Source organism: Eriocheir sinensis, unplaced genomic scaffold (assembly GCF_024679095.1).
Source record: "Eriocheir sinensis breed Jianghai 21 unplaced genomic scaffold, ASM2467909v1 Scaffold420, whole genome shotgun sequence".
Lineage (NCBI taxonomy): Eukaryota > Metazoa > Arthropoda > Malacostraca > Decapoda > Varunidae > Eriocheir > Eriocheir sinensis.
Window position 1 is genome coordinate 68,532 of NW_026111744.1, and position 13,895 is coordinate 82,426.

Consider the following 13,895-nt stretch of genomic DNA (forward strand, 5'->3'; position numbering starts at 1 on the left):
TCTTCCCCGCGGTCTGTTGAGGGTGGCGACACAGCGCTGTATTTTTCTTGTTTTTTTAGGTTATTATAAAGTGCCAGGAAGCGCCATGCTGTGGGAAGGTAGGTGGATCCTTTGCCCTTATTTTGGTGTGCAGGGACAGGAAATCAGGGCGTGGAAATAGGGGAAAATTGGAAAATCTGTTTCATGTGATGGTGGTGGTGGTGGTGATGGCGGCGGTGATGGTGGTGGTGGTGACGGCGGTGGTGGCGACAGGTGTTGGTGGTGATGGTGTTGGTGGTGGTGACGGCGGTGGTGATGACGGCGGTGATGGTGGTGGTGGTGACGGCGGTGGTGATGGTGGTGGTGGTGATGACGGCGGTGGTGATGGTGGTGGTGGTGATGACGGCAGTGGTGACAGGTGTTGGTGGTGATGATGACGGCGGTGGTGATGACGGCGGTGGTGATGGTGGTGGTGGTGATGACGGCGGTGGTGATGGTGGTGGTGGTGATGACGGCGGTGGTGATGATGACGGCGGTGGTGATGGTGGCGGTGGTGATGGTGGTGGTGGTGATGACGGCGGTGGTGATGACGGCAGTGGTGACAGGTGTTGGTGGTGATGATGACGGCGGTGGTGATGACGGCGGTGGTGATGGTGGTGATGGCAGTGATGGTGGTGGTGGTGGTGGTGATGGCAGTGTTGATGGTGGTGGTGGTGATGGTGATGGCAGTGTTGATGGTGGTGGTGGTGATGATGGTGTTAGACCCTCAGCAGTGATTGGGGTCAGCCGCCATGTCCACTCCACCAATTCCACCTCCATTGACATCGGCAGCGGCAGTGATAGGCTAGAGTATTTCTGTTATCATTAAGGGATTATTGAAGAAAGGGTAGCCTAATTATTTTGACATTTATCCCTAACTATTTGGGTGTTATTCCAGAAATCAGATGTGGCTAGGTTAGATTAATTCATCTTTTTACTCATCTTTTCCGTTATTTTGAGCGCTTTTTACCATTTAACGTTCTATTTACTCAATGGTTAGGTTAGATTTGGTCAGGTTGCCTTGGTAAAATGGGGCAGGCTTTGCACTGCTCCATTGTCACTGGTAGTTGGGGTGTATTTCTGGAGTTTTACCTGTGATATGAAGGTGATAACTCTCACTATATATAGATGTTAATTTTTTCCATATATGTATCATTAGCTTTAATGGGGACTGGATGGCCCCATACTTCTGCCTGACTCAGTGTTTATACAGTTCTCATTCCTAACTTAATTTGCAGACATAAGAAGAGGAGGAAGAACAAGAGGAGGAGGAGGAGGAGGATGAAGGGGACACACAGGAATCAAATGGTGAGTGTTGTTAACTTTATAACTATTTTCCTTGTTCATCTTCTTGCACCAATTTTCTTCCTGCAATTGTTCCTTTTGTGCAAAATTCTCGGTCTTTTTTATTTCCATTTCCAGCTCTCAGTCTTCTCTCCTTCCTGTTAGTTCCTGCCACACAGCTGCCCTCGGTACAATGTCAGGTCACAGTGCGGGGCAGAGTTGTCATATGAAAAGGGACTCTGCCATCAAGCGTGACATGTTGTGGGAGCGGTTGTACAGAATAGTGAAGTCCCTGCCATATATAGGGTGGTCCTAATCATGACTGGGTTCAAAGAGAGGAGTGGGTTGGTTTGGAGTCAGTTGGTGGTCAGACCCTGGTGGCAAGGTGGCTCTTAGGGTCGTATTATGAGACATTTCGCCGCCCAAGAACACATATTTGACAAGGCTTTCGTAGGAGTTGTGGGCATTTCCTGGGGTAGTTTTATGACCCTGGTGGTAGTGTGACCCTTCCTCTGTACCATGAAGCTAAAGAAACACACATTTGTCAAGACTTTCATAGGAGTTTGGGGCATCTCCTTGGGTAGTTTTATGACCCTGGAGGTAGTGTGACCCTTCCTCTGTACCATGAACCTAAAGAAACACACATTTGTCAAGACTTTCATAGGAGTTTGGGGCATCTCCTTGGGTAGTTTATGACCCTGGTGGTAGTGTGACCCTTCCTCTGTACCATGAAGCTAAAGAAACACACATTTGTCAAGACTTCGAGCTTGTATGGGGTGGTACACAGGTGCCTTGAATGGACTCGCCCTAAAAACACTAGTAGGAAAAGCACCTCATGAAAGTGACACACAACTATATGGAAGTCTCAGGAGCATAACACACACACACACACACACACACACACTTTGAATATGTATGTATCTGGGTGGGTGAGTGAGTGTATATGTGTGTGTGTGTGTGTGTGTGTTTGGGAATATCATACTCCATTTCTTCCCATCCCATCCCTTCCCATGCCTTCCTTTCCATCCCTTCCCTTCCTATCCCTTCTCTTCCCCTTCCATCCCTTCCCCTTCCTAACCTTTCTCTTCCCTTAACTTCCCTTCCCTTCCCTTCCCTCCCCTCCCCTCCCCTTCCCTAACCCTCTACCCTTCCCATCCCATCCCTTCTCTTCCCTTCCCATCCCTTCTCTTCCCTTCCCATCCTTCTCATCCCTTCCCATCCCTTCCCTTCCCATCCCTTACCTTCTCATCCCATCCCATCCAATCCTTTCCCTTCCTTTCCCTTCCTTTCCCAACCCTTCCCTTTCCATCCCTTCCTTTTCCTTCCCATTCCTTCCCTACCCTTCCCTTCCCATCCCTTCTCTTCCCTTCCCATCCTTCTCTTCCCTTCCCATCCCTTCCCTTCCCTTCCCATCCCTTACCTTCTCATCCCATCCCATCCAATCCTTTCCCTTCCCTTCCCATCCCTTCCATTCCCATCCCTTCCCTTCCCTTCCATTCCCATCCCTTCCTGTCCCTTCTCTTCCCTTCCATTCCATTCCATTCCCATCTATTCCATCATATTCAATAAATCTTTAACAGCTGGAAAAGTTCCGTCAGATTGGAAACTTGCAAATGTCACACCAATTTTCAAAAAGGGGGACAAGTCTCATCCAGGAAACTATCGACCAATTAGCCTGATATCGATTGTTTGTAAGTTAATGGAGACTATCATTCGCGACAATATGGTGAAATTTTTCGAAGAAAATAATATGATAAATAATTCGCAACATGGCTTCCGTAGTAAACGTTCGTGTTTAACTAACTTACTTGATTTTTTTTCATTATATTTTTTAGGTGTTCGATGAAAGCAGATCAGTAGATATCATATATCTGGATTTTCAAAAGGCATTTGATAAGGTCCCCCACCAACGATTGCTCAGCAAACTATTGGCGCACGGTATCTCGGGTAACATTCACAATTGGCTTGTGGACTGGCTCTCTGAGCGGAAACAGAGAGTAGTTCTAAATGGTGTTACATCTAACTGGCTCGACGTCAGAAGCGGCATACCTCAAGGATCAGTGCTTGGCCCCATGCTCTGCTTAATTTATGTTAATGATATCGATGATGGGCTCACTTGCAAAGTATCAAAATTTGCTGATGACACAAAAGTTGCTAGTAAAGTAACTGCGACACTCGACGAAGAAGCATAACAATCAGATTGAGATCGACTTGCACGTTGGGCCAGTCAATGGCAAATTCGAAGGATAAAGTTCGTTTGCCATAAGTACGTAGAGTATAAAGTTCGTCATGTCAAAAGTTCGTAATGGGAAAAAATCGTAAAGGAAAAAAATCGTAAGCTTAAATGTTCGTCGTGCAAATGTTCGGTAGAAAGACGTTCGTACACGTAAAAGTTTGTATGGAAAACGTTCGTATGCAAATGTTCGTACGCAACTGTTCGTACGCAAATATCCGTCAGAGATAAAGTTCGTATGGAATAGAAAAAAACTTTGTATGGCAATAATTCGTATGGTAAAGTTCGTTTGATTCTAGGACCAAAGTACGCATGGAAATAGTTTGTACAGAGAGAGAGAGAGAGAAATGTGTGTGTGTGTGTGCATTTTTTTAACATAACTGGGGGACCAAAAGGTCTCCCCGTGGTGAAAAACTGGTCCAGTAAGAAACTTTTTAAGGTACTGGGCGACAAGATCTTTAGTCTTGAAATAATTCCTGGAGGCAGTGGCTCATCTTGTCAGTGTGTATTATTTTGCGTTAATGAGGGCGGTGGCGGCAGAGTGCAAAGTTATGATGTTGGTTGTTGGTAGCGGAGGTGATGGTGGTTGTCAGCAGGGTCGGCTCTTAGCGACACCCCCATTTTTCACGGGTTTCGGACAAAAATTCGTATAGAAAAGCTTCGTGTCGCAAGTATCCATAGCAACTCAGGGCCGCTTTCACAGTCGTTTTGTTTGTTTTGATCGTTACCAATGATCGCCGCTTTAGAATTTCCACTCAAAACTGGCCGATGGGGAAGTGGCGGCTGCGGGGTTAGCCCAGCCCCGCACCTTACCACACACTCTCAACACCTTGCTTCCTCTGCAGCCGCCACTACCCCATAGGCCAGTTTCACATGGAAAACTATAGCGTCGATCGGCGCCGTAGGTAACGATCAAAACAAACAAAACGACTGAAAGCGGCCCTTATTGCCATACAAACATGCTCACAAACTTTTTCCGTCCGTACTACTTTACACACAAGAATTTTATCCCTGACGAACATTTGCGTACGGATAATTGCACATGATTTTTTTTCTATACTAACTTTTGTCGTTACGAATATTTTACATACGTACTTTATACCATACGAATATCTGCATACGAACTTTAGCGAACGAACTTTTACTTAAGTATTTTTGTCAGATGAACTTAATCCCTGATGCAAATTTGCGTACAAACTTTTGCTTACGAACAATTTCATACAAAACTTTTCCATACGAACTTTTGTCGTTACGAATAATTTACATACATACTTTATACCATACGAACTTCAGCGTACGTACTTTTTCAGACGAACTTTATCCTTACAAACATTTGCTTACAAACAATTGTGTATGAACTTTATGCATGCGAACTATTGTTGTGTTGAATTTAGACAGTGAAGAGAATTTATTATTTCCAAAAGCATGTTAATGTTTATACAGCCTATTAATCCCTCACTTGATCTGCAGATACTGCCAGAAGAAGAAGAGGAGGAGGAAGAGGATACAGAGGAATCAGTTGGTGAGTGTCAATAATAATTCTTTCCTGTTTCTCCTCCTCCCTTTATCGTTATACTACCTCCTCTTAATTACATCTGTTCTCTTCCTAATCCTCCCTTCATTCTCTTATACCCTTCCTCTTCCTCCTCTCCTTTCCACAGTTGTTTCTTCTCTCCGTCTGTTGGTTCCTCCCATGGAGGTATAATGGCTGCTGGAGTCCACATCACCGGAATCTCAGCTTCCATTAATTATGTGGAGCAATATATTAGCCACACTCTCAACCCTCTCGCTTCCTCTGCAGCCGCCACCACCCCATAGGCCAGTTTCACATGGAAAACTATAGCATCGATCGGCGCCATTGGTAACGATCAAAACAAAGGATCCCTAAGTGCCGAAAGTCTGTCATAAGCAGCCTGAATTTACTAATTCACCCTAAAGTAACCTTACTCTGTCTTGAATGACCCTAAACTAATGTAATTCACTCCCATCTTACCTAAAACTACAGTTGAATTACCCTAAACTTGCCTTAAAATAATCCCCTAAACGTAATTCACTCCAAGGTAACCTGAATCTGACCTATCCTGACCTTACCTTAATATCCTAACCTTACCTTAACTTATCCTGACCTTACCCTTAAGTGAGGGTTTCAGGACGGTACAGAAATATATTTACAATAAATTCCCAAGTATTCAACAAGTGCCTCACTAAGCAAAGAGTAGTTGGCGTTTTTTCGCCGAATTTGCTTATCACTCTCTTGACTGAAATGGGGGGGATATCATAGTGGACATAGAGGAGGGCAAGTCCGTTCAGGCGCTCTTGGCCAACGGTACTCCTCAAATAGGTTTTAAGCCTTTTCAATGCTGAGAAAGACCTCTCGTTGGAGACTGGAAGCGTCAACAGAGTTTTCAAGAGAATGGCGAGATTGGGGAACACGCTGGTGCTGGCGTGTGCCTGGGCTTCTTTGATAGTTTGGAAGACCAAAACAGATAATGCCCAGTGCCTTCACGAGTGTCAGGGATTCCATGTCGAGCTCGTAGAGCTTCTCCGCTTGAAGCACAGCTGCAACATCCGTTTCGAGGCCATTGAGGAGTTGCTTGAGCTGATCGAAGTGCGACAGGCACTGTGTAGTCGCCAAACCGACTCTTCAACTCAGCCAAGACGTGGTCCACGAATGGAATGTACACCGCCCGGCGGTAGCACTCCTCAGCATTCTCGCACGGAACATTTGATCGCTGGGTCTGTCGTCCACAGAGTCGTGGCACAGGGATGGTGTCATGCGATGACCCCACCTCTACCAAAAGCTCTTCCGCTTTCATGAACACATCGTGGAAATGATTCTCCACATCTGCTCTGAACTTGCCAAAAATGGTCTCGATGCCACGAATCGGGCATAGGCTGACACCAGGTCGCCATCTTTTCTCTGAAGAGTTCGGCTTGGCTTGAGAGTATGCGCCAATGTACACTCCACTACAACCAGTCCAACGAGAAAGCGGGGAACATGTATGGCGATGAGAAGGAGCCCAGCGGTGGTGTCAAGTTCTTCCTTGAGAAAAACATCAATGACAGGCAGAAATTCAACAAAAACCAGCACTGCGTCATGCCTCTCAATCCACCTGGTGGGGCACAGGGGAACAAGCTCTTCGCGCTTGGCCGAGGTAAGCTTGACAACCTCTGTGAAGCGGAGACAGTGCATATTTGAAGAATGAACGAAGTTGCACACCTCGGTCAGTGTTTGAAGAGCGATCTTCACTTCCTTGACGTCACACGGCTTCGTCAGTACTAGATTCTGCCGGTGGTCAGAGCAGTGGATTGGCTTGGCCAGGGTGTACTTCTTCATGAGTACTGCGGCACACCCTTTGAATTTTCTCATCATGGCACTTGCTCCATCGAAACCAAGTCCCCTGCACTTGGCCATGTCCAATCCGAGGTCTTCAACGGTGCGCAAAAGGAGCCAGGCTAAACCTTTACCGGTGAGGCCTGGCGTGCACAAAGGCAAGGAAGTCTTCCCTTATTTCCTGATGATAGTGGCCTGCATTAAAATTCACTTTCTGCTTGCATGTGAGGAATGAGGTCACCCCATATCCGCCCCTGGGTTACGGGTATGTGGTACGTAACGTTGGGACCTGTTCGGGTAAGCCACGAGTGCGGATCTTTGCTTTCTATCCCCAGAGTAGTCCACTGTAAGTCAGATTATACTGCTCACTGTACCAGGAATTACCTTCTGAATAAAGCCTTGAACGTAATGACGACGCACTCTGCTCGTTTGAAAAGCTGTTATGAATGTTTGGGACAGGTTACTATGGTGGCTAGGTCATTACATACTCAAATCAGGACTAGATTTTGGGAGACAGGTCAGGTCATTTTGTTGTAGACTTGTGATACTGGGCTGGACTGCACTGGGTACACCATCGCACGCTGAAGTTGTTGCGCACAATTTATAATGATATTTTTTTGGAGTGACAGGCTTTTTTTCATTATTGGTTCCTTTTTTTTTCTTGAACTGTTTACTGTAAACAAAAAGTATGTTAATGTTTATGTTGTAGTACGCTACCGGGCTCTCAAGGAGGTTTAAGACTGATTCGTCGTAGCGACAACTGACTTAATATTCTGGTACTTCAAGAGTATTTGAAGGAGCTCGTAGTTGGGGTGATGAAACGTTGTCGCTTTTTATATTTAATTTTAACTTATTTTAACACTTTGAATAACAAAATAATATAAAATACAGAATACACTTCAATCAGACCCAGCGGGTCGTCAGGCCTCGCACACTGCCTGTTAAGGGACAAGTAACGTCCTACTTCGATACTAGTTGCAATCCTAAATATTTCTTATTACACATACACTGAAGATATATACTCTTATAATCTAAACAATACCACTATACACAATGGACACTAGTGCGCTTTCCTTTACGGTACAACACTTCACTTTCTACTCACGACAGCGTAGATGAACACACGACACATATTGTGTCTAAAATTTAGAGGGACACGTGAGTGTCGGTCAGAAGTATTTCTAGTTCTGCCCCGAGTACTCGAGGAACCGCCTTATATGGGCGATTGCCTACGTCACTATACGTCATCACTACGTCATACCTATTGACTGGGTACACAAGGCTCCTGCACTGAGGGTGCACTCCTTTCCCTATGATATTGTTACATCCTCTATGGTTATAGCACATAAGAGTGAATATTCATGAGTAGTGTTATTTTACATGACTTCCGTTTACATGATTCTCGTCCTTATAGTCTTTAGCGTGGTGCTGTCGTTGGGTGAAGTGGGCGGTTTCGGGAAGCCGGCAGAGCGCCGGCTGTATGGTGGCCCGAGACGCCCCTTTTTGCTTCCTGTGTGTTTTGATAATGATTTGTTCTTCTCACTGTCGCCTCGCTGTGCTGTGTTCTTCAAATTGTTCTTAAAGTTGGATGTATTCTAACGTTCTACGTCGCTTTCGTCTTCCTTGTTTATTTGTGATGGATGTACTGGGTCAGTTGACGTTACTGCGTCTGTGTTAGTGGATGCAGCGCCCTGCGGGTAACCACATTTACACAGTTAATTGACACCGAACTTGATTTGCAGACACTACCAAACGAAGAAGAGGAGGAGGAGGACTGGGAAGAAGACGAGGAACACAGGAGGAGCCCATTGGTGAGTGTTGATTTATTTTTTCTAAAATGGTTAACGAGCAGTCAAGGAATTTTTATAATAAGGAGGGAAAGTGTGATGTTTTTTTGTAGTTTTGTCAAGTTGTTGAGGGGGAGAAGGCCCCCATTAGATAGCTTACACTATAGCTGGTCTGTTTCGTTAGGGGGGTCCATGGGCGCAAAGGGGGGATTATATACATCCATTTAGACTTTGTGGATCATTTTTAGTGGAGGTAATTCTCTCTCTCTCTCTCTCTCTCTCTCTCTCTCTCTCTCTCTCTCTCTCTCTCCATTATCTATCTTGGCCGCTTCCATTAAAATCTTTCTTATATTTTCTCACTCTCAGCAACAGCTTTCTCCCTCTCTGTTCCGTCCTTCTTGGCTCGGGGGCCTCTTAAACAACGCGTCACAGTGCATGGAGGCGTTAACATGAGCACAGTCAGAGTGGGATGGACGCAGGAGAGGTTTGAATTTAATCTGGGTTTTGATGACACAATATTAACTATATCCTCGGATTGGTATAATAAGACACTTTTGCTTCTCACGTCAACTATGTTCTGTATTTCTGAAGGTCAAAGAGGAGGCAATCGGGTTCTAATGAGTGTTTCTTCATGTTTTGTATTGTAACATGAACCATTCTCAGGCAGTTTAAATGCTGGGGCTGACCTCATCCTTATTTAATTGAGTCAATGATAACTCTAGGTGGTGGTATAGAAGCATAATTACCGGTAAAATTATACAGAATTATAATATCTGCCAAAATTAATACGTAAAGCACATACTGCACCATAGCTATACGATATATGAGGATGATAGGTATCTATTTAGTAATGCTGTGATTACACTGTTAAAATCTGCTGCAAGGCTTTGAGGCCTGTCACTAGTGGAGCCTGTGACCACATGTTGTCTGCAGACCCATTCATACGTTAGAGACAGACACACCAGTCGGCTGTGCTATTTGACGATGACTGAGGCCTTCACCGTCAAGGATAATGATGACTTTGTGGCGGTCTTGTGGGGTCTGCATTGCCACCAACTTGGGCATGTCTTTGGCCAGTATAGTAAGACAGTTTTGCTTCTTACATCAGCTATTTCTAAGGGCTAAAGAGGGGATCAGTTGGGTTGCAATGAGTGTTTGTGGGGTTCCTGCAACTGAAGAAGGGTTAGGCCAGCACCAGGGTTATAAAACTACCCCTGGAAATGCCCACAATTCCTAGGAAGGCCTTGCCAGATGTGTGTTTCTTCAGGGTCATGGTACAGAGGAAGGGTCACACTACCACCAGGGCCACAAAACTACCCCTGGAAATGCCCACAACTCCTAGGAAATCCTTGACAAATGTGTGTTTCTATAGGTTCATGGTACAGAGGAAAGGTCACACTACCACCAGGGCCACAAAACTGCTCCTGGAAATGTTCAAAACTCCTACGAAAACCTTGGCAAATCTGTGTTTTTAGGTTCATGATACAGAGGAAGGATCAAACTACCATCGAGGTCACAAATCTACCCCTGGAAATAAAGAAAAAACCCATGAAAGGACAGAATTAGGATCAAACGACTTCAGTATAACCATTTCAAATAGTCTGTTTGGGTGTTGATTCCTCCTCTCCTATGTTATCTATTGGTAATACATGAGAGGGAAAAATAAAGTGTTGGGACTGTGCAAAGTATTACGAGTTAAACCCGAGAAGTTTTGGGTCCCTCCAAAGGTCGGTTTAGGGGCCGTTTTACAGGGCCAATCCGAGGAGTTTTGGGTCCCTACAGAGTTATTCATCCCAAACTCTGTAGGGACCAGAAACTTCTCGGGTTAAAGGCTCCTCCATCAAAGCGAGAAAAATGAGAAAAAATCATCACTCACGCAAACCATTTCATAATATATATCAACGCATTTGTGATCAGTTTATGCCCGGTGTCACACGCCACAGTGTCCTCCCCCGTCTAAATGTCCCCCTTTGTTTACAAACAAAAGGGAGGACATTAAGGCTTACGGTATCGTGTTCCGCCGCGTCCTCAAATTCCTAAATGTCCTCCCATTATTTTCCAGCACGGAAGGGCATATTGTTATATTCTTTCATAGGAAAACATCAGTGAATACATTACAACGCTCTGCTTTGTATAAATGAAGTGAAGGGACAATAAATAGCCTTCATGACAATGATTCATCAGTAAATTAACGGCAAATAGCCTTTTGCTATAGTAAAAAAAATGTCGATATGCATAGCCTATGAGACCCTTTTTGTGTGTGTGTGTGGGGTGAGCGAATTGAGCATGCCATGCATATGTGCTTTTTATTTTTCTTTATATAAGCCCTTTAAGGGAATTTTGAAGATGATCTAAAAAAGTGAGGGTGGTGCTATATAAATAGCTTACCCCCAAAAGCAGATTGCTTTCTCTTATAATTATGTGGGGTCTACTACATATGACCCTACTGTATAACAACTCAGGTTATCAGAATTACATTGCGGTACACTGTGCTATGGGTGAGGTTTGATTGTCTACAGGAATCAAGTATCTTGCTGGAAAAATGGCTATTTAAGAATGTAATAGGTCCCAGAGAGCTATCCATTTATATTTTCTTCTCTTCTAAGGACATCATTTGTTATAAGATCCCCCCTGGTACATATTTTCACATAATTCCTCCCCTCCCAAGGGCTCTGAGGAAGTCCTCAGTTCTTCATATAGCATGATTTTGATTCCTTACCTTGGTAACAGGTCTGTGCCCTTCTTCCCCTCCCAAGCGCTCGGAGGAAGACCCCAGTTCATGCTGCAAGATCTTACTTACCTTGGTACACGTTTTTCCCCTTCCTTCCCTCCCAAGGGCTTAAGGAAGACCCCAGTTCTTCATGCTCTCTAGTTCTCTAGTTCTTCATGTTACAAGATATTCCTTTGGTAGTCTAACAACCATCCATAATTAATTTAAGGGTCAAAGAAGGCTCCAAAATTTCTTGCATAAATATATATTTGGTAAATTACATATAGTTATTTACACAATTGTGTATTAATTTACTATCTACCTACTACTACTACTACTACTACTACTACTGCTACTACTAATTATAATAATAAAAAAGGTACAGATACAGACATACAACACAACAGATAATTAGATGGCCCCCCAAAAAACACTTAACAAAAACATAAAATTTGCCGAACACAAACACATAGCAACCTTCCTCGCAGACAATTTAAGTAACAACATAAACATTTTTTCAAATTCTTTAGGGCATGCAAATATGCTACCAACACTATTATATCACAGAAAGACAACAATATCACAGTAGTAACCAGCCCACAACACCGTTCCAATTAGTGTGCACCCAAGAACACTACCAGACACCAACCATGCCACACAGCCCCTTCTTCCAACAGCCCCCCTCAACATTCCCATTAACAGTATGGGGAGGATAGGGGGAATCCTGGCATTACAGAAGGACTTGACAAGTAAATTCACTGGGCCCGACAACATCCTTGCCTTCATTCTTAAATCCTTAGCCCCGTCCTCCAGGGACTCCTTGATCCAATATATATCATCCTCATCATTACTTTGACTGGCTTCTGACAAACATCAACCCTTTATTTGAGACAGGTGACTGGACTGACACAGCCAATTATTGCCCCATTTCACTAACACTGATTCCATGTGGAACTTTGAACACAATACACAAACACATAATGAAATCTGCTTGACACAAACAACATTGTTTCTGACTCACAACATGGCCTTACAACCCAAATGCTCATGTGAATTGTACACACACACAAATACCTCAGAGTTCAATTCTCCATTAACTTAAAATTCAACACTCACACAGAACACATCAGTGCCACAGCCAACTGAACACTTTTGGATCCTTAAGTGTAATCAACATAACTGTATAAAAAAACACTTATACAACTAGTAGTAGTATATCACACTTGTGAGATCAATGCTTGAATACTGCTCCACGGTGCGGCATTATCACACACAGAAACATTGAGAGGTTAGAGCAAATCTACACCAAGGTGTTTCTAGGAAAGGAAGAGGTTGTGTAGATTATTTTCTTTTACTGAAAATGCTATTTGAAAAGTACCTAGAGAAGCATAGGAAGCTGTTTGCTGCATTCAAGGACCTAGAGATGGTATAAGAGAAGGTTGACAGGAAGGGTTTATGGATGTTACTCCATTAACCCTTCCCTTTCATATGCCATCTCTATGTCCATGAATGCAGCAAACAGCTTCTATTCTAGGTACTTTTCAAATAGCATCTGAAAAGTTACCTGCAGTTGCTGCAGTGGAATGTCTGGCTGTTAGCTTCTGACACTCCCTCGTAGCTGAAGTGATACCACGCGTTGCAGTTATCACAGGCAATCATGGGACGGGTCTCATTGTTTGGCAAACGGCATTTACATAAGACTGTTTCCACCTCAGTGTGAACAGTACCCTTATTGTTCCTTTGGGGTACTGTTACAGGGGGTTGAGACAGTTCTCCGGCTTGAAGGCATCCAACCAGCCAGTCGTACAAACTATCTTGATCCCATGCACACTCCTCAGGTCTGATATTTGCACAGAGTGCATAAGCATTGGCGATGGCATACAAGCCGCAAGCATCGCCGCCCCTCTGACGCTGAACATCACGCCATTCCATTGTTATGGCATCGCTAGAGGTGTGTAGCATCCACCCAAGCTGTTCAATGAATTTTTGGCGGTGGGACATACCGACTTTAGTGAACATGGAGTCATAGATTCTTACTTTACCTTCTTGAAAATTTTGAATGTTACTTACTGTAATCCAGTGATTACTACTGACATTGATAATTTGAACAAACTTCCCCCTAGGGGTACCAACACGAATATGCTCCACCGCCTCAAATATTGCACAGCTTTGGAGGCCATCAACCTCGGGAAACTGATGTTTGAGGAGGGCCTGGCAATGATTCATGTGGTCATCAGTGAGCCACCTTCTCTCTTCAAGAATCTGAATCATTACCTCCATTTGTGGATCTTGGCGACTGGCTGGCACAGGGGGCAGACACACGGCTTCTCTTTCAGCCTTGGCCCTGGTTCCGATCAGAATGACGTCTTCCTCCGTGTCTGGATGCCTTGTGTTCCTTGGCTTAGGAGGGGCAGTAACTGACACAGGGATGGAAAGGCCTTGTCTTTTTTGGTATAATTCCTCATTGAGGTGTAGTTCAGGGTCTGTATCAGTAGAACTGCCTGCTGGCAGCTCTTCTGAGGGCCTGTG

The 13,895-nt window shown here is 44.3% G+C and overlaps 2 protein-coding genes across 3 annotated transcripts in view; one reads left to right on the top strand and one right to left on the bottom strand.

Moving 5' to 3' along the window:
• The window catches only part of LOC126992220 (uncharacterized), an 86,018-nt gene that overhangs the window by 21,067 nt on the left and 51,056 nt on the right, over positions 1-13,895 (bottom strand). The gene's annotated exons all lie outside the window — the stretch shown is intronic.
• LOC126992219 (uncharacterized) overlaps positions 1,105-13,895 on the top strand; it is a 32,886-nt gene continuing 20,095 nt past the window's right edge. For both annotated transcript variants that reach the window (XM_050850881.1, XM_050850882.1), the window contains exons 1-3: positions 1,105-1,326; positions 5,006-5,057; positions 8,612-8,680. In XM_050850881.1, coding sequence (XP_050706838.1) covers positions 1,300-1,326; positions 5,006-5,057; positions 8,612-8,680 — 148 coding nt within the window. In that variant the 5' untranslated portion in view covers positions 1,105-1,299. The remainder of the gene's footprint in view (positions 1,327-5,005; positions 5,058-8,611; positions 8,681-13,895) is intronic.